The sequence below is a fragment of the Nomascus leucogenys genome, chromosome 22a (assembly GCF_006542625.1).
Source record: "Nomascus leucogenys isolate Asia chromosome 22a, Asia_NLE_v1, whole genome shotgun sequence".
Classification (NCBI taxonomy): Eukaryota; Metazoa; Chordata; class Mammalia; order Primates; family Hylobatidae; genus Nomascus; species Nomascus leucogenys.
This window is the reverse complement of record NC_044402.1, coordinates 69,483,756-69,504,193: the sequence shown is the minus strand read 5'-3', so window position 1 is coordinate 69,504,193 and position 20,438 is coordinate 69,483,756. Positions and strand designations below refer to the sequence as shown.

Genomic DNA, 20,438 nt, shown 5'->3' with positions numbered 1-20,438 from the left:
GCACACGTGCACACGCATGTATGAGAGACAGAAACACAAATAATCTATTTGTATTGAAAAGCAATTTTATAGAAAAACCTTAATGCAAAAATCAACAGACATTTTCTAATTTCTTACTAATTGTCTCTTAGACTGTCTTAGGTACGTATTAAAATAGCTTCATTGCTGTAAGAAACTTCCTTCTAGTCCAATAAACCATATTTCTGTGTGCTGTATCAGGGCCCTGTTAACACTGTGATTATAACAGTAATAATCACAAACAGCCTTGGGAAAGCCACTAAAATCTCTCTAGGCCTCTTTTTCTTCATCTGTATTGAGAAAAATAATGGGATCTAACTCACAGAATTGTTTGTGAGGATCAAATACAATAATGCTTGCTCTAATACTTCATACATAGTAAGTGACCAATAGATGGACCAATTAAACAATAGGAGTTTATTGAACACAGTTGTGCTGGGTGCTGTGCTAAGTGCTTTACCTATATGATCTCTTAGTCCTGTAAGGTCTATGCAGACCTTCCATATTTGACTGATAAAGTTCAGAGAGGTGAATTTACTTGCCTCAGGTTGTACAGTCAGGACCTGGCAGGGCAGAGATTTCAGCTCATGTGTTTCTGTTTAAGTTGTTGACTTAGAACAGAATTCACTGTACCTCTGAGTAAATTTGGGCTATTTTGATCAACTGTGTTGGCAGTAACTGGCCACCGAGTGCCTTGGCGGGGTGCAGGAAAGCTGTGGCGTTCTCATTTGTCTTCCAGAGATTTCTCTTAGCTTTGCTGAAGGATTTTTGCAGTTTCTTCAGGCAGTGGCTCTGTATGTTTTCCCAACTGAATCTTCCTTTTATCCATAAGAATGTTCCCTCCTGAAATTTTAGGTGAGTTGGAAGTAGGAACTTGGGAGGTGATTTTGCTTCTCTTACTCCCATTTTCTATTGAGCTAATTTCCTCATTTCCCTGAAGTGCAATATAGATGATCTGAATCTCATGCAAACCCTCTCTCATCTATCCCTAATCGTGCTTTGGAATTTGTTTTGCATATAAGTTCTCCTTCATCTCAGTTTCCTTTGGTTCCGCTTATGAAACTCAGTTCTAATAAGTGATTTTATGCTATAGGTTTTGACACTCCACGGAGATATCAGATACAGAAAAACATTGATTGCCAATGATGGGACAGCCCTTGGAGTTGGCTTTCCAATTGGCATAACTGTTGATCCTTCTCGTGGGTGAGTATTCATAAATGACACGTGTCTTCCATGCAGCATTGTTCTTGTTAATGTCAGGGTCTGACAAAATGGAAGATTTCAAATTTAGGACGTCTTCTGATTTCATACGTCAACATTTGAAAAATAATAGATCTCAGTGAGAAAGAGAAATAGCTCTGACCTATATTTAATGTGCAGGATATTGTTTGTATTTTGTTCTATGGTCTTCAAATGAACAGCACTGGATTTAAAATTAATTCCAAACAAGCAAGAATTTTAGGAATTTTTAAATAGCATTATAAGAATTGATAATATATTCTGACTTTGAAAGGACACGGAAAGCTCTAAGGGGTTATGTAACATTTGCAATAGACCTTGAAGGATGAGAAGCCTTCTAGTAGGCGGAGAATGGGTTGCAACCAGGCAGTGATTCTTGAGGCCAAGGGAGCCATGAAGGCACAGAAGTATGGCGGCAATAGCAGGATTGTGGGAAGAGCCGGAACCAGAGGCTTAGAGTAGGGAGCTGTTGACCACATGGGAGATACAACAGATAAGGTCATTTGGGGACAAATCATGGAGGGCCTTTAATATCATGCTAAGGAGTTGAACTTTATTCTTTTAGTAATAAGGAGCAAGTAGGGATTTTTTTTAAAAAATTTCAACTTTTATTTTAGATATAGGGGGCACATGTGCAGGTTTGTTACATGGGTATATTGTACCCAGATAGTGAGCATAGTACCCAATAGTTAATTTTTCAACCCATGAGCTCCTCCCTTCCTCCCCTCTCTAGTAGTCCACAGTGTCTGTTGTCCCCATGTTTATGTCTCTGTGTGCTCAACGTTTAGCTCCCACTTATAAGTGCGAACATGTGGTATTTGGTTTTCTCTTCCCAGCAAGGAATTTTGAGGAAGGGAGTGATAGAACCAAATTTGTGTTTGAGAAAAATTGGTCAGGATTGATGTGGAGAGAGGCCAGGGCCAGGGAGACCAGTTGGGAGAAAATGGTCTTAATGGATGTAGGCTGGAGTCCTCTGGTCTGTTTGATTGGCTATTTCATTCTATTGATCTACTATACCATATTATAAACCAGAATAACAAATTGTAAAATATGAGCATTGATTTTTTTTAAAAGCGATTGTCGCATCATTCCAAGTGGATTTTGGCTTAATGTTTGAAAGTTATCAGATTCTTAGGCCTAGAAGGGCACTGAAGAAATAATTTGTATTAGCTCTCTGTTTCAAATAAGGATGACATGGAAACCAAATCCAATTCTTAAAGGGCACAAGAAGCAAACATTCTCTTCTGTGCCTGCTGGCTTGTACTAGTTTTCAGTTGTTCTTTCTAGAAGAAGGAACGTCTTAGGTTCGAAATTCTACTTTTGAAACTCGGGCTCGCTCATTATTTTTTTTTTCATTTATCAGACATTTCTGCATTGTGTACCTTTGTTGGGTGGTGTGTTAGTTAATATAGCTAACTGTTGAAGCAAATAAGCTCCAAAATATGTAGTGGCTCAAAGAAAATAGAAATTTATGTGTCTTTTATATGGGCAATGGGGTTTGGGCAGAAGATGGGAGGAAGCTCTACTTTACATAGTCATTTGGGACCCAGGCTGATGGATGCTCTGCCATCTTCAGTAGGAGGCTTCCTAGGTCATTCTGAGTATCAAGATCTTTTGAGCAGTAAAGGAAAGAACATTCAGAAATTTGCTGGGAGGTTTTTATGAGCCAGGCCTACAAGTAGTGCACACCACTTGTGCTCACACTCCTTAAGCTAGAATTGGGTCACATGGCCACAGCTAACTGCACGGAAGGACATGCAGTCCACCTATGTACCCAGAGAGAAGAGGAAGACATTAATTTTGGCAAGTGGAGGCAGTCTCTTTCATGGGGCCATGGTGGGGAGTTCAGAGGGTGGTTACAAAGATTGAAGGCCTAATTTGCCACCTTTGCAACCTTAAGGATTTATGGCTTAGTAAGGAGGATAAGGCTTGTGTATAAATAACAATAACCCAGGTTCATATATGATTGAGCCATAAGAGAGGCTAAAAAAATTGGGATGATAGTACTATAAAGAGGCGACCTTTCAGCTTGGTGGAAGAGATATCATTTGGACTGGATCTTAAAGCATACCTAGAATTTAAAAGCAGAGCTGGCTTTTAAGCTCTATCAGGCGATATGAAGGATGGAAGATCAAGAGCAAAGGGACAGAAAATTGAGGGTTTGTTCAAGTGACTAAGAGCAACCCAGTTGGGTTGGGAGACAATTAGAAGAGCTTAGAATTTTGTCAGAGGACATAGGAGGAGAAACAAGACAGAGACTTGAGGATCTAATGTCTTGGATTCTCAGTGAAGAGAAAGTCTTGATAAAGTTGTGATAAATGTCATTGAACCAGTTGTTGCAGAAAAATATCTTTGTGGATGATCACTAATAAAGAGCTGAGGCAATTACGGGGTCTCTGGTGATATTCGAGACAGGATATTGAATAGAGATAGTAGAAGTTAAAAGAATGGAAGGAGGATGAGGAAATGTGAATACTCTTTTAAGAATTTTGTATTGGAAAGTTAGAGAAAGATAAACTTGTAGGTCAAAATGTAACAGGAAAATGTCTTTCAGAATAGACAAACCTGAGCGTATTCTTTAGCAGCAGATGAAAGATCAATGATGAAGAAGTAATTGATTGAGAGTGAAAGTTATGGGGAAGGAATTAGAAATTTATGAAAAACAGGAATGACTTGAAATAGTCAATATGGGGAACATGATATAAAGTCTGCTAGGGATGAGAATCCTCAGCTTATATTAGGGAACTTAGATTTTTAGTGAATTCAGAATTCACAAAAGTTTTGTGTTATGTCCAGGAAACTCTTGGTAGCCTGAAATGGGAGAGGAGAAAGAAAAAAAAGGGCAGAAACCCAGGGTTGGAGATTAGCTTAGGCACAATGGGAGCCCAAAAGAATAAATAAGAATATTGTTGAAATGGTTACATGTGATGTCCAGGTGTAGAGGGACTGGAGGGTTGGGAGCTCAGGCAGGGCTTAAGGGCAAAGAACAAGTTTAATAGGAAAAGTTAAAGCAAGGAAGAAATGAGAGTTTTTGGTTGAAGCAGAGCATTTCAGAGTTTGAGAACTTAGAGGCGGAGAAGTTTAGAGTTGAAGATGAAATTCAAAGGACAGGTATATTGATTTGATGGTGGAAGAGGTAGGTGAATAAAGACTACTTAAATGAAGGGGTTTGAGGACTTTTCAGGAAAGAGTGTAGGAGGATTGTCTATTGAAGATATAGAAGGAGGTGCAATCAAAAGGAATTAAAAGCTGGGTTCAAGTCTAGAAGTTACGTCTTCAGTGGAGATGGAAAACAGCCCTTCATATATTTTAATACATTTTCATATATCATGGATTTGGCAATGCTGTGTGGTGATTATGGTTCATGCGTACATGATCGCTGTGAAATAGAAAGAAAAAAGAAGTCTTCCTTACTACGTAACAGCATGATAACGAGATTCCACTCTCACAGAGAAGTGTTACTCATTATTTCTCCTATTTTCTGTGTCAGTTTTCAAAACTCTTTGCATTTTTCATCACAGGAATCAGGTTAGGTAATTAAGTAGCTGGTCTTGTGGTAGATGGTGATTTGGAGAAGAACTGAATGAGGCCTGATAAGTGATCAGGGAGTGTACTTGGCAGCTTTTTATATTAGCTTTGGCCTTCACTATGTACTGAAGATGGAGGGATTATTGATGTAGGTTTCTTCCTTGTCATAAGCTTCCCACACATCTGACCATGCTAAAGGTTCAGCTGCCAGTGGGAAACCCTAGCTTCTTATTCCAGACACCATTTTAAATGGACTCTACTCCAGTTATAGCCGGGAAATATACCGACATTGGTAGAACACTGGTGAGGTACCCCTCCACATTGTATGCAACGAGATACTGATTGTCAGCCTTCGCCCACTGTATTGTGAGCATCTTGAGGACAAGTAATACACATTGTCATTTATGTCACTGACTCAAATCCACCTTCTGCTTTGTTACATGCTGGTGTTTTTCATGGTTGTAGGAAGCTGTACTGGTCAGACCAAGGAACTGACAGTGGGGTTCCTGCCAAGATCGCCAGTGCTAACATGGATGGCACATCTGTGAAAACTCTCTTCACTGGGAACCTCGAACACCTGGAGTGTGTCACCCTTGACATCGAAGAGCAGAAACTCTACTGGGCAGTCACTGGAAGAGGAGTGGTATGAGCACCCTTTCAATCTTTTGGTCTTTATGCTGAGCTGGTGTAGCTGATGCTGAGTGTTCTGAGCTGTCAGGCAGTGGTTCCTGAACAATCTTATTTGGTAACTTGTACCAGTGTTTCACTGCCGTTTCTCCCAATAACTTCTCTCACTTGCACATACCTCGCCCCTAGCTGAAGTCCAGTTCTTTATAGTATGTGCATAGTTCCCTATAGGGTAATGTTTATTAATTTTCCCACCAACATTTGTTTGTCTTCAGGATAAATTAATTCCATTTGTCATTTCTTACTTGTCCTTTCAGAGCCATTTCTTTCATGGTTTAGTGATTTCAGTGTTTTTCTTTGAAAGTACTCTGGGTTTTCCAATTATAGAGAATATATATATACCTATATATATAGAGAGAATATATATATAAAATATAGAATATGTATCTATACTATATGGTATATAGAATCTATATAGATTCTATATATGATCTATATAGATATAGAATATATATCTATTATAGAACATAGAATATATATTTATAGAATACAGAATATATATCTATTGTATATAGAATATGGAATTTATATATCTGTATAGGATATAGGTATATTCTATGTATCTACCTATGTGTGTGTGTATGTATGTATGTATCTATTTATTTATGTAGCAAGGTTCTGAACTCAGCATCCCCTTATAGCTACACATTCTTCTCTAATATTCTAACATGATTAATGCACATGTGAAACTTTCTTTAGTGGTAATTTTCAACTCCAAGGTTGGGTTCATTATATTCTACAATAAGAAGCAGAAACTATAAAGTCTTGTTCACTCATTGAAATAGTATTTGACCTTCACTGAGCTGGGGCTAGGCACGTAAACAGTGCTCAGTAATAATTATTGATGAAACATTGCTTTGGGTGATGAATTGAATATATGCTAGTCCCTTCCTTGCTTTTTAACAGTAGTTATTTCAGATCCTTGACATTGATGCTTTTCATAATATTGTGAAGTAGGTTTGGCTTTCAGTTCATTGTTTGTTCAACAAGTACTAACTTCACTCCGAATATGGACCTGTAATGGTGGTAAGCTTCGGAGATTAAAAAGAAGTGATGGTGTGTGAAAACACTTTGCAGAGTTGGGTTCATGTGTTCAGTGATGAGGAAGCTCTTGTTACGTGGTATGGTTTCTGTACACACATCTGACAGGACACAGCTTCTAAATCTGCGAGCTTGTTAGTGGTGTGACTCTCCAACCTTTCTCCTAGTGTAGTTCCCTTATTTCTCCTTCGCTCTCCTGGTTTAATATCACCAAATCCTGCAATCCATCCTCAGCCTGTCACTCATGCCCAGATCTGTTCTGCCACCTCTACCGTTCTGAGCAACCTCTCTCTGGCCTTGACTAGGCATGGCCTTCAGTGGTGAAGCCTGTTTTCGTGTTGGAGACATGTTTTCTTCATAAAGCCACAGTCAGCAAGTTGGATCATGGCTCAGCTTGGAGCTTTGCCCCGAGGAGTAGCTCCCAACACTTCTGTGAGGTTGCTCAGCTAATCTGGTCCTGGTCTCCACTCCCTCTGCAGCTCTCCTCCAAGCTCATGTTCCTTATGTTCTAAATTCTAGAACTTCGATCAGTTTCTAGGGCATAACCACTCTTGTAACTGCTGGGCTCCCTTGTCAGCTGTGGCAGTAAAGCCACTCTGTGTCTCTCACCAATACCCAGCCCAGATCCTGGCACAGAGCAGGCACTTGAGGCAGGTTTTTGGAGTGAAATTAAACCAGCTACATCTACATTTCATTTTTCTTCCAGAAGAAGCTGACTACTTGTCATATTCCCTTAGGGACTTTATTCTTGTGGTTCTTTTCCAGTTTACCAAAGCTGTTTTGATTAAAGCTTGTTATCTGTTCCAATATAATGGCACCATTTTTGGCCCCGTCCTGTCTTGCCGTCTCTTGTGGTTGTTTGGGGGCATATTTCCAATCTCTGTTACAGAAATTGTCAGTGAAGGTGTTAAACTCAGGGTGAGTCAGCTCCTGTGCAATGGCCCACACTTAGATGTTTGAGTACATCCTTGACCAGAATATCACATGCAGGGACTGGAGGTTTAGCTCCCTTTTCTTCACTGTGCCACCTGAAAAGGTTGACTGACTCATGTGAGCTCTGTCTTCATTATCAGTGAAATGGACAGTGACATTTTCCTGACCTGCTGCTTGGTGTAGTTGTGATGATCAAATCAGAAAATAGATGTGAAAAATCTCTGTAAGGGATAGAGGGCTGTATAAATGTGAGACATTATAATTAGGAGAATATTAATGTTTAAATGTTCAAAATTTTCACTATGAATCCATGAAACTAATGAAAATTCTGATCCTTTAGATTGAAAGAGGAAACGTGGATGGAACAGATCGAATGATCCTGGTACACCAGCTTTCTCACCCCTGGGGAATTGCAGTCTATGATTCTTTCCTTTATTATACTGATGAACAGTATGAGGTCATTGAAAGAGTTGACAAGGCCACTGGGGCCAACAAAATAGTCTTGAGAGATAATGTTCCAAATCTGAGGGGTCTTCAAGTTTATCACAGACGCAGTAAGTATTTGTCACTGAAATACATTCGTGGGTGTATAATGCATATTCACACATAGCTTACATTTGTAAGCACAGACCCTCACACAGTTTCATGTACATGCACGTGCATACAAATTGAAATTACCCAAAATATTTAAAAAATGATAATGAAGTCTTAAGCATGATTAAGTGCCAAGGGCTAATTTGGCATCTGAAAGGCCAGATTGACTTCAGAGTAAGTTTATTCCCCTTCTCTTCCCATTACTTTCAATTCCTTACTTTGCTTTTGCTTCATAGAAATCCCTGTTTTCTCTTGTTTGTGTTACTTATTAGAATATAACCTCCATATGGGCAGGCATTTTGTCTGTCTTGTTTACTGCTCAATACTCAGTGATTGGAATAGTGCCTGGCACATAGAAAGTGCTCAGGGCATATGAGTTGGATGCCTGCTGGGAAAGTGCTAATGGGATGGAATTTTTAGTCTTAAAAGGAATACTTTTGGATGCTGCCTATTTCAACATTTTTTTTCAAAGATAATCTAATTTCTGATTTACCCCTTTAAATCAGCGTTATGATACAGGTATTATTTTTTGATGTATTTTATAGCTTTCGTCTTCAGCCAAAGATGATCAAACAATTAGTTTCCTGTCCTATAACCTAAGTTTGTCACTAGGTATTATTTTTTTTAACTGCATGTGAAAGAAACACATGCAATAGAAATTAATTTTTTATTCCTGTAAAGAATATTCTCTTTTTTTTATTTTTCCATAGGTTTTTGGGGAACAGGTTTTGGTTACATGAGTAAGTCCTTTAGTGGTGATTTGTGAGATTTTGGTGCACCCATCACCCGAGCCGTATACACTGCACCCTATTTGTAGTCTTTTATCCCTTGCCCCCTCCCACCCTTCCCCCAAGTCCCCAAAGTCCATTGTATCATTCTTAGGCCTTTGTGTCCTCATACCTTAGCTCCCACATACCAGTGAGAACATACGATGTTTGGTTTTCCATTTCTGAGTTACTTCACTTTGAATAATAGTCTCCAGTTTCATCCAAGTCACTGCGAATGCCATTAATTCAAGGATTATTCTTTAAATCTTATATATTTTAAAAAAATCACATTATTAATCATGTAACTGAACATATTATTTTAAGTGCCATTTCATAGGCAAATTATGAACAGATTTATATACTGACCTCCCTAATCCTCACATGATTTGTAGAAGAAAACAATTGAAACCACATTCTCTAACTATTATACAATAGTTGGGTTACTGGTTTCATACCTTTAGGTGTTATTGTATAAGCTCTAGTCTCTCCAATGTTGTTTTTAGATTGTTAACTCAGCTACTATATGTTGGTTATTAATTTTTAGAATAAATTATTTGGTGACCCAATTAAATAAATTTGAGATGGGGTGACGAGTAGGTAGGATCAAAAGTTACAAATGGATTTTGTTTTCATTTAGATGCTGCCGAATCCTCAAATGGCTGTAGCAACAACATGAATGCCTGTCAGCAGATTTGCCTGCCTGTACCAGGAGGATTGTTTTCCTGTGCCTGTGCCACTGGATTTAAACTCAATCCTGATAATCGGTCCTGCTCTCCATATAACTCTTTCATTGTTGTTTCAATGCTGTCTGCAATCAGAGGCTTTAGCTTGGAATTGTCAGATCATTCAGAAACCATGGTGCCAGTGGCAGGCCAAGGTATGCCAACTCCAATATAAGTAAGGTTTGACTTCATCTGGCACCAGGTTGAAATCCCTGGTGCCATGAAAACATTTCTTCATGTTTGGATTCAGTGCATAATGAAGCTTTCCTTTCCCTTTAAATCAACTGGCACAGCCTAAAGTGTTTTTCAAACTTTAGTGTGTCTCAGAATCACCTGGAGGGCTCACGCCAACACAACTCCAGGCCTCGTCCCCAGATTTTTCTGATTTTGTAGTCTAGGGTAGGGCCAGAGAATCTGCACTCCTTCTAAGCTCCCAGGGCATGCTGATGGTGCTGGCCCATGGACCACGCTAAGAACCACAGGCCTAGAGCAATATAGAATGTAGGATGGGTTTGCAAGAAGTACTACAGAGTTGGTGTTCCGAAGAACCGTGCCCTATTTCTGACTATTAATGGAGATTTACGGTAGAAGGTATACTACTATTTAATATGGTAATGAAATAGTCCACAAATATGATTTATTAATATATATTTGGTGAATTGAAGCAAAAGAGTTCACAGTATTAGTCCCTCTTTAGTAATCATATTTTTGCAGGACTTTGTGCTTACATACTATGAATGTATAAAATGATCACTTGCTTCCTAGATGAAGCAAGGTTTTTAGGTATACCTTAGTACAAGAGGAACTAAGAGTTTTCTAACATCGCTAGGAGAATGTCACAGGCTAAAGATAGAAATAGAGGGTAGAAAGGAAGGAAAAAAGGATGAAGTGAATGAAGGGGTGGTAGAGATGGTCAGAAAATACAGAAATGCACCTGGAGAAAGGAATCAGAGAGCTTCCAGTCCCACACATCCTCCTGCCTGATGGTCATGTTCACGTGAACTCATGACTCATCTTTGTTTTTCCGTATCTAAAAAGTTATGGATCTAAGTTATCATCTTGTACAGATATGACAAATTCAATAATTTTTTCTCCCAGCTTTTCATTAAAAAAATGCTCAAACACAGAAACGTTGAAAGATTTAGCGAATATCCTTGTACCCTTTACCAAGATTTAACAGTTGTTAACATTTCATCACATTTGAGCTCTCAATTTGTATGTGTGTGTGTGTGTAAATGCATATGCATTCACATTCATTTTTTATGAACCTTTTGAAAATAAATTTTAATACCATACCACTTTACCCCTACATATGTTAGCATACAGTTTCAAAGGGCATTATTAAATATTCATAATCATATTTCTCCAGTTGGCCTCACAACATTTTATATATAGCTGTTTTGTTCCATCCAAGATCTAATCAAGATTCATGCATTGCACTGGGAATATCTCATTAGTTTCTTCCAACTTGGAGTAGTTGCCTCTAGCTTTTTGCTATGACATTGATGTTTTAAAGAGGCAGACCTCTTGTCTTTGAGAATCCTACACTGAGGATTTGTCCGAATATTTAGCCTGTCTTTCCTTTTTTACCCTGCAGTTCTCATAAAATGGAAGTTAGGTCTAATTGCTTGATTAGATCAAGGTTAAATACATATAGCAAGAATACTTTATAGGTTATGCTGTGTTAGTTGATACAGAATCTTATTAGGAAGAACATAATGTCAGCTTGTTCTGCTCTTAGTGGCGTTTGAGTTTGATCACTTTGTTGAGGTGGTCACTGCTACATTGCTGCTTTTTAAAGGTGTATTTTTTTCCTTCTTAATTTGGGTGGAATCTACGCAGTCACACTTAGGCCCTGTGAATGTCTTGGCTCCCAAGCACCTTTTACCCATGGGTTTTGGCAGCCATTGATGATCCTTGTTTGAAATGATTATTTAATTGAGGATTGCAAAATGGTGATTTTCTTATTCTAGCATTCCCTTTACATTTGTTAGATAATATTTTTCTATAAAGGAAAGCTCTCCGTGTCTCCCCAGTTTATCTTTTAAAAAATTTATTATTATTATGGGGTCAAATTTTTATTTTTTAAATTCAGTGTGTTACAATCAATTACTGTAATCCTTCTTTTGATGTTCTAGTGGATCCATTTTGGCCAGGGAGAACCTCTTCAAGTGGCGACCTGTATATTTCTGTGTACGCCTTGTTTCTTGGTACAATAAGATATTTCACGCTCACTTCGTACCTTCCCTGCCTAAACCTATAATCAGCATTTCTCCCGGGAGCCAGAGCTACTTATTGTGGGAAAGAGTAGAAACCAAGATGTGGGTCTGCTCACTGCAACTGGGAAAAAAGGGTTTCATTTTGTAATGGGGAGATGCTCAGAGCAGGGGGTTGGGAATGAGGGTTTGAGAGGAAGGGCAGACATTTAAAAGTTCTAGTTTCAGTGACAGCATTGTTTAATGATCTTTTCTTAACTTCCAGGACGAAATGCACTGCATGTGGATGTGGATGTGTCCTCTGGCTTTATTTATTGGTGTGATTTTAGCAGCTCGGTGGCATCTGATAATGCGATCCGTAGAATTAAACCAGATGGATCTTCTTTGACGAACATTGTTACACATGGAATAGGAGAAAATGGAGTCCGGGGTATTGCAGTGGATTGGGTAGCAGGTATGTAAGCTGTATGGTGATTTTAATGTGTTTGCATCTCTGTCATCTTATTTTATGCTAGAAAGTTTAGCCTAACTCCATGTGCTACAGGTTTGTTTTTCTAGACAATTATTAAGAACATTTAAGATACATTGAATCTAGATTAAGCTATGTGTCTATTTGATAAATGATATGATGTTTCAGTTTACAGATTTATACCAAATTAATCATTATCATTTTCTTCTGTTATTAACATAATCTGAAGACAAAAATGGCTAAAATATTAAATTATGTGGATTTGGTTTTTTACACTTAGATTTGCACCTGATTTCTGCATTAGAAATTTTCTGAATTTTCAAGAGAAAGGGATATAAAAATATAAACTATGGAACAGCATTCATTTACTTTGAAGCTGAGCAATTTTAGTTGCCAAATTCTTAATTGCTCCCTTTTATGCATATATAAAAATCACTTAGATCATGAGATATTTTATCAGTAATTTTTTAAAATGCCTGGTCTAGTATTACATTAACATAGTTGTATTTATTCATGCACATAAGCTTGAATAACCACTCATTTTTATCACTCATTTGAGTAAAAATACCACTCAATTAGTGGTATTATATGCTTTGGAATATAATCCAATTCTACATAAAATCCGTATCATTGGATCAAGCTTGGTGAGTAGGCATCACTTAGAAATATTAGCATGTAGGCAGGGCACGGTGGCTCATGCCTGTAATCCCAGCACTTTAGGAGGCTGAGGCAGGTGGATCACCTGAGGTCAAGTGTTCAAGACCAGCCTGACCAACATGGTGAAACCCCATCTCTACTAAAAACACAAAAATTAGCCAGGCATGGTGGTGCACGCCTGTAATCCCAGCTACTCAGGAGGCTGAGGCAGGAGAGTCGCTTGAACCCGGGAGGTGGAGGTTGCAGTGGGCCGAGATTATGCCACTACCATCCAGCCTGGATGACAGAGCGAGACTCTGTCTCAAATTAAAAAAAAAAAAAAAAAGGAAATATTGGCATGTATTATGAAAATCTAAGTACTATAATAAGAGTTTATTTCTAAAAAGTAAATATGGTAGTATGGTTAAATAAAGCTTTAATTGGGTTCCTAACTCCCGTTCCTGATTAGAAATTACTATTTCTGAAGGTATAGATAAAGCAATAGTCGGCAAACTATGGCCCATGAGTCAAATGCAGCCTGTTGCCTGTTTTTGTAAATAAAGTTTTATTGTAACACAGCTATGCCCATTTATTTGTGTATTGTCTATGGCTGCTTTCATGTTACAGTGGCAGTGTTGAGTACTTGTGAAAGAAATCATATGCTCTGCAAAGCCTAAAATATTTATTATCTGGCCCTTTACAGAAAAAGTTTGCCAACCCTGGATTAAAGGATTGGAAATGAGCAAATACATACATAGCAAGTAGAGTTAGGTAATGAAAAAATGTATCAGTAACATATTTCACATTGGCCTGATTTCTCTAGAGGTGGTTTGAATTGGGTATAGGAACAAAATATGTGTGTCTTGGTAGTAGCATTGATAGTTGAACAACAGACTTTCAACTACATGAAATCAATAATTTGTGATCGTTCTCTACTTATTATACTACCTTCACAAAGTTATCTTTTTATTCTAGCATTTACATAAGGCCCAAAGGGAAATGGACTTTTGTTTTGGTCACTTTTAGAAGGTCCATGGGATGAAAACACCTACATTAGTTAGAAAGACTAAGGAAAAACTTCATGTTAACCTTAAGCACAAAGACCATTTGATAACATCAATAATAACCTGAGATACTGCTGGTGCTCCCTCTTTGCTACTTTTATCACATTGGTGTAGAAGTTGTGCTATGAAAATGTACATTTAGTGTGTTTCAAGTAGGTATTAAGCATTTAGAGCTTCAGAGAGAAAAGGAGGGACATTCTGGAAAATATACCTTTCAGTAGAAAGTGGGTTGTGATGTTGCTATGAATTCTAATCTACTTTAGAAGCTGAAGATAGGCACTTTCTCTCTAAATTTGAAGACGCAATCTCTATAGTTCCGAGGAGTAAGAATTTATTTTTCTAAGCCTAGACTGGGACATTTATCATCTTGGAAAAGACAACATATAGTGACCCAAACTTTAACCTTATATATTTTGTTCTGAATTTGTAAAGTTCTCCCTTTTCTTCTTCTTGGTTCTCCATTGATCAGCATGCACTTTCATTTTCCCTTAGGAAATCTTTATTTCACCAATGCTTTTGTTTCTGAAACACTGATAGAAGTTCTGCGGATCAATACTACTTACCGCCGTGTTCTTCTTAAAGTCACAGTGGACATGCCTAGGCATATTGTTGTAGATCCCAAGAACAGATATCTCTTCTGGGCTGACTATGGGCAGAGACCAAAGATTGAGCGTTCTTTCCTTGACTGTACCAATCGAACTGTGCTTGTGTCAGAGGGCATTGTCACACCACGGGGCTTAGCAGTGGACCGAAGCGATGGCTACGTTTATTGGGTTGATGATTCTTTAGATATAATTGCAAGGATTCGTATCAATGGAGAGAACTCTGAAGTGATTCGTTATGGCAGTCGTTACCCAACTCCTTATGGCATCACTGTTTTTGAAAATTCTATCATATGGGTAGATAGAAATTTGAAAAAAATCTTCCAAGCCAGCAAGGAACCAGAGAACACAGACCCACCCACAGTGATAAGAGACAATATCAACTGGCTAAGAGATGTGACCATCTTTGACAAGCAAGTCCAGCGCCTGTCACCAGCAGAGGTCAACAACAACCCTTGCTTGGAAAACAATGGTGGGTGCTCTCATCTCTGCCTTGCTCTGCCTGGATTGCACACCCCAAAATGTGACTGTGCCTTTGGGACCCTGCAAAGTGATGGCAAGAATTGTGCCATTTCAACAGAAAATTTCCTCATCTTTGCCTTGTCTAATTCCTTGAGAAGCTTACACTTGGACCCTGAAAACCATAGCCCACCTTTCCAAACAATAAATGTGGAAAGAACTGTCATGTCTCTAGACTATGACAGTGTAAGTGATAGAATCTACTTCACACAAAATTTAGCCTCTGGAGTTGGACAGATTTCCTATGTCAGCCTGTCTTCAGGGATCCATACTCCAACTGTCATTGCTTCAGGTAAGTGCACTCCAGGTGCTGCTTGTCCTGCAAGTAGACACAATGGGGTCAACATACATGGATGACTGAGTGTTTCTAATGCATATGAGACTCTAATGTCTTTGTGTGTGCTTGTGTGTGTGTGTCTGCCGGTATGTGTCCAGGTATAGGGACTGCTGATGGCATTGCCTTTGACTGGATTACTAGAAGAATTTATTACAGTGACTACCTCAACCAGACGATTAATTCCATGGCTGAAGATGGGTCTAACCGCACTGTGATAGCCCGCGTTCCAAAACCAAGAGCAATTGTGTTAGATCCCTGCCAAGGGTATGCCATCATCTTCTTTGTTATATTTCTGTCTGCTTATTTCTGGAAAAAGTGGGGCCTGAAATTATGTTCATAGATAGCCAGTGTGTTATGGGCTTATAACACTATGGCTACAGATTCAAAACTGAAAGCATATTGAGTGATTTTACCTGGGAAGGAGGGTGAGGCGCACAGCTCCCTTTGATGGCAGAAAGGTTGGCAACATACTAGGAAGTCAACACCCTGACTCGCTAGATCCCTTTTCGATGAGTTGTGTAAGTAGAAATGGAGTTTCTTTTGCCATGTTACTGGCAATTTGCAATTAAAAAACGTTGTCTTTTTTTTTTTTTTAAGGACTATGAGGTTCCCTGTGAATTAATTATTGACTCCTTTTGTATGACTAGGTACCTGTACTGGGCTGACTGGGATACGCATGCCAAAATCGAGAGAGCCACATTGGGAGGAAACTTCCGGGTACCCATTGTGAACAGCAGTCTGGTCATGCCCAGTGGGCTGACTCTGGACTATGAGGAGGACCTTCTCTACTGGGTGGATGCTAGTCTGTAGGTGTCTCTGGTTACTCATATGGGTGTTAAGAAGACTTTTTCCTCCCATTTCCAAAGAAGAGGGATTTGCATCGTGTGATGAAAATATAATATGCCAGATAGACATTGCCAAAATATAGAATCACAGTTTTAGGAACTATGTATATATTGGAACTTGGTGAACATACTGTGAAAATTTATCTGTATCATGCATTGAATAATTATGAACTAAAAGACATCTAAAGATGCATTGCTAAATATATCTACAATTTCAGCTATAATTATAAATGTATTTTCTCAATTTAGAATTACAAATGAAATTACTCAACTTACATTCTGCAGGCCCTAGGTAACTGCCATAAAATCTGAATGACTTTTAAATGCCCATTGATGTTAAGTTTTTTTCTGGGCTTTAGCATTCAATGTCTTTTAGAAAATTCTTTTCTTCAGTCTTTGACTTTTGGTCATCTTTTCAAATAGACCCTTTCTTCTCTGGCAAGCTTCTCCTCAGCACATTTCTTAATACTTTCCTTTTGTCAACTCTAATTTTGTATGTAACTTCTGCAAGTACCCCCCATATGTCTCACATTCCAGTCATCCTAATGGAATAGTTGAACGGATGAAATGATTTTGTTTATTATGGTTGGTGTCTACATATCAGGAATCTTAATTTTTCTTGCGTATTTCTTTGGAATTTTAGTCTTGTTGATGCCAAGCACCTAACCTCCTGATCTTTTCTTTTTTCTCCTATTTGAAACAAAGCAGTGATACTCTGAGTCTAAGCTTGGATTATTCTAGGTAAACACCTCAAGGTACTCAATAAATATCAAATTGAAAAAGTCACTAAGGAAGTGGGATGGAAAAGTTATTGTTTTATTGAGAGTCTGCTGTGTGCTCAACACTGAGTTCCACGCATTACATGGATTATTTCCTGTTTTCCTGTTTCTAATGTCAACCTGGTTCCTTTTGTAGGATTACTATTCATATTTGGAAGTCAATGATTTTATATAGGCTATTGTTTGATAAGCAAACAAGACCTCCCATCACCAGAGGGAACATTTCCAGCTGCCATGTGCCCCACTTGAAAATAAAGTTTGGAGCTTGTGTAAACAATGATGAGACGCATGCATTGGATTGCCAGTTGAAAACTTAACTCATTTTAGATTTCAACTTTTAAATTTTTTTTTGCTTCATTTTAGGCAGAGGATTGAACGCAGCACTCGGACGGGCATGGATCGTGAAGTTATTGTCAATGCAGCTGTTCATGCTTTTGGCTTGACTCTCTATGGCCAGTATATTTACTGGACTGACTTGTACACACAAAGAATTTACCGAGCTAACAAATATGACGGGTCAGGTCAGATTGCAATGACCACAAATTTGCTCTCCCAGCCCAGGGGAATCAACACTGTTGTGAAGAACCAGAAACAACAGTGTAACAATCCTTGTGAACAGTTTAATGGGGGCTGCAGCCATATCTGTGCACCAGGTAAGGCATTGACCATGAAAATTAAAGCGTGGAAAATAGTGGTCACAATACCAATTGGTAAGGAAAGCTGAAGTTCTCACAGGAGAAAAAAATTCAAATTCTCCTTGATGTCAGGGTAATTTATAAAACAGACCTGGGGCTATATTTTGAGAGGAAGACTTGGCAGGCTTCTTTTCTATTCTATATGGAGCCCTTTTATGAAAGCATTTTATTTTATTTTATTTTTGAGATGGAGTCTCACTCTGTCGCCCAGGCTGGAGTGCAGTGGTGGGATCTCAGCTCACTGCAACCTCCGCCTCCTGGGTTCATGCAATTCTCCTGCTTCAGCCTCCTTAGTAGCTGGGACTACAGGCACATGCCATGTCCAGCTAATTTTTGTATTTTTAGTAGAGACAGGGCTTCACCATGTTGGCCAGGCTAGTCTCAAACTCTTGGCCTCAAGTGATCTGCTCACCTCGGCCTCCCAAAGTGCTGGGATTACAGGCGTGAGCCACAGCGCTCAGCCTATGAAGGCATTTTAAATACAAGCTTGATGGAGTTAGAAAGAAAGATGAAGGCCTTGGCTGCCCTACTTCATGTCTTGACTAGGAATTCTGTCAATGAGCCTGCCTTCCTTATAAAAGGATTTACATTTTCTGCTTAAGAGGTATTATTTGTAGTTCGAAATATTTCTGGTGATATTTGCAGGTGGGATCATATGTGCTTCATTGTGCATTTTATAAAGAACAACAAATTCATGGGAAGATGTGCCTTTTGATGTTGTTGCTTTGCAAATTTTGCTGAGAAGAGTCGTTGATATTTCCTGTTGTTTAGAAGGAATCGGCACGTTTATTAGAAATTGGTGATTGCTCTTCTTGATGGAAAAGTGACTCAGAATATAGTTAAAAGGTTAATGGCCAGAATTTCCATGGCTTGTCTTAGGGAGTATTTAGTGTAGAAACTGTTGCAAGTGCTATCGTGGAGAGGTCAATGTGAACGGTGGCTGCATCCATCTTTTGCTTCTTCTGGGATTATCTTTCTTCAGGTCCAAATGGTGCCGAGTGCCAGTGTCCACATGAGGGCAACTGGTATTTGGCCAACAACAGGAAGCACTGCATTGTGGACAATGGTGAACGATGTGGTGCATCTTCTTTCACCTGCTCCAATGGGCGCTGCATCTCGGAAGAGTGGAAGTGTGATAATGACAACGACTGTGGGGATGGCAGTGATGAGATGGAAAGTGTCTGTGGTGAGTTGGACTCTTGGTGCTTTTGGTAGGAGCTAATGGCATCTTGATGTCAAGTGTTTGGTATGGAATCCTGCTGTGTGTGAATGTGTTTGAAATGTGTGCCTAGGCATCCTGGTAGAGCTGACAAATGTTTCCTCTTGATAATCCAGACTTTCTGTTAAATCACCTCTGTAGTGGTTAAGAGCACAAGCACGATCATCATCCTGGTGATCGCATTTGTAATCTGTATAGCCCTGGGAAAGTTACTTAATATCTCAAGCCTCAGACATCTGCATCTGTAAAATGGAGCTACTACTAGGGTTCTTCTGAGGCGTAAGAGAAACAATATGTAAAAATCCCTTAGCATGAGGCATGGTGCATGCTAAGCCTGGCTTAGCTTGGGACTAAGGAAACATATCATTTTACTAATTTTCATAGCACGAAGGTCATTATTTCAATAATTTTATGAAAATAACTTCCAATCCTCAGCTTCCATCTGAATTGAGTGAGTAAAACATAGTGGACTTTCTCAGGGAGTTCTGAGGTTGGTTACCTTTTCCTAGCAGACTGTGATAGGGGCTAGGAGTTTTTATTTTCCTGAAATAAACTATAATTGCATGCTTTTCTGTGATGGAGATAAATTGAGATTATAGAGAATTAGAATGACTTTGATTTGTGCTTAAATTACTTGATTTGTGCATAAAACAATTTAAAAAACGTATACAACATATTTTGCTTAATCTAACTAATTAAAAGTGTTATCTCACTTTGCATGCAGTCCATTTTGCAGCGTTTTTTGCCTTGGAAGGTAAATTCAAAGTGTCTCTTTTATTTAATTGTATCTTTTTAAAAATTAGGATAATGCTTTAATCAAGAGGGTTTGTTCTCATGTTTTTCCTGTTCTTAGCACTTCACACCTGCTTACCAACAGCCTTCACCTGTGCCAATGGGCGATGTGTCCAATACTCTTACCGCTGTGATTACTACAATGACTGTGGTGATGGCAGTGATGAGGCAGGGTGCCTGTTCAGGGACTGCAATGCCACCACGGAGTTTATGTGCAATAATAGAAGGTGCATACCTCGTGATTTTGTCTGCAATGGTGTAGACAACTGCCACGATAATAACACTTCAGATGAGAAAAATTGCCGTAAGTTTATCTTAAGTGCTCATTGTGATTTTGGGTCTGAAGTCTTGGATCACAGGAGATGAGATTATTATATAAAAACAAAGGCTTTCCAAAAAAAACCCCTAAGTATTTATCTAAAACATAAATTTTTGGCTAGGCGCGGTAGCGAGTATCAACAAATACCAATCTTGTTTCATTTTTCTCTCCTTTTTTCTAGTATTTTAAAGTGACTCCTAGACATGCACTTCACTGATAACATTTTGGAAAATAACTACCATGCCATTATAATGCCTGGCAAAATCAACAGTGCTTACTAAATATCCCTGACTACCTGCTCCATGTTCAAATTTTGTCACTTATCCCCAAAATGTATTTTTACTGTTACTCTGTTCAAGTTAGGGTTCAGATGAGATCTACAACTGATTTTGATTGTTATAATTCTTCAATCTCTTT

At 38.7% G+C, this 20,438-nt stretch overlaps 1 protein-coding gene across 1 annotated transcript in view; it reads left to right on the top strand.

The window, feature by feature from the left end:
- The window catches only part of LRP2 (LDL receptor related protein 2), a 225,602-nt gene that overhangs the window by 130,288 nt on the left and 74,876 nt on the right, over positions 1-20,438 (top strand). Inside the window, exons 34-44 of the mRNA XM_030802651.1 lie at positions 1,112-1,221; positions 5,251-5,428; positions 7,787-8,000; positions 9,445-9,684; positions 12,011-12,199; positions 14,407-15,327; positions 15,471-15,636; positions 16,020-16,178; positions 17,360-17,649; positions 18,674-18,877; positions 19,764-20,006. Coding sequence (XP_030658511.1) covers positions 1,112-1,221; positions 5,251-5,428; positions 7,787-8,000; positions 9,445-9,684; positions 12,011-12,199; positions 14,407-15,327; positions 15,471-15,636; positions 16,020-16,178; positions 17,360-17,649; positions 18,674-18,877; positions 19,764-20,006 — 2,914 coding nt within the window. The remainder of the gene's footprint in view (positions 1-1,111; positions 1,222-5,250; positions 5,429-7,786; positions 8,001-9,444; positions 9,685-12,010; positions 12,200-14,406; positions 15,328-15,470; positions 15,637-16,019; positions 16,179-17,359; positions 17,650-18,673; positions 18,878-19,763; positions 20,007-20,438) is intronic.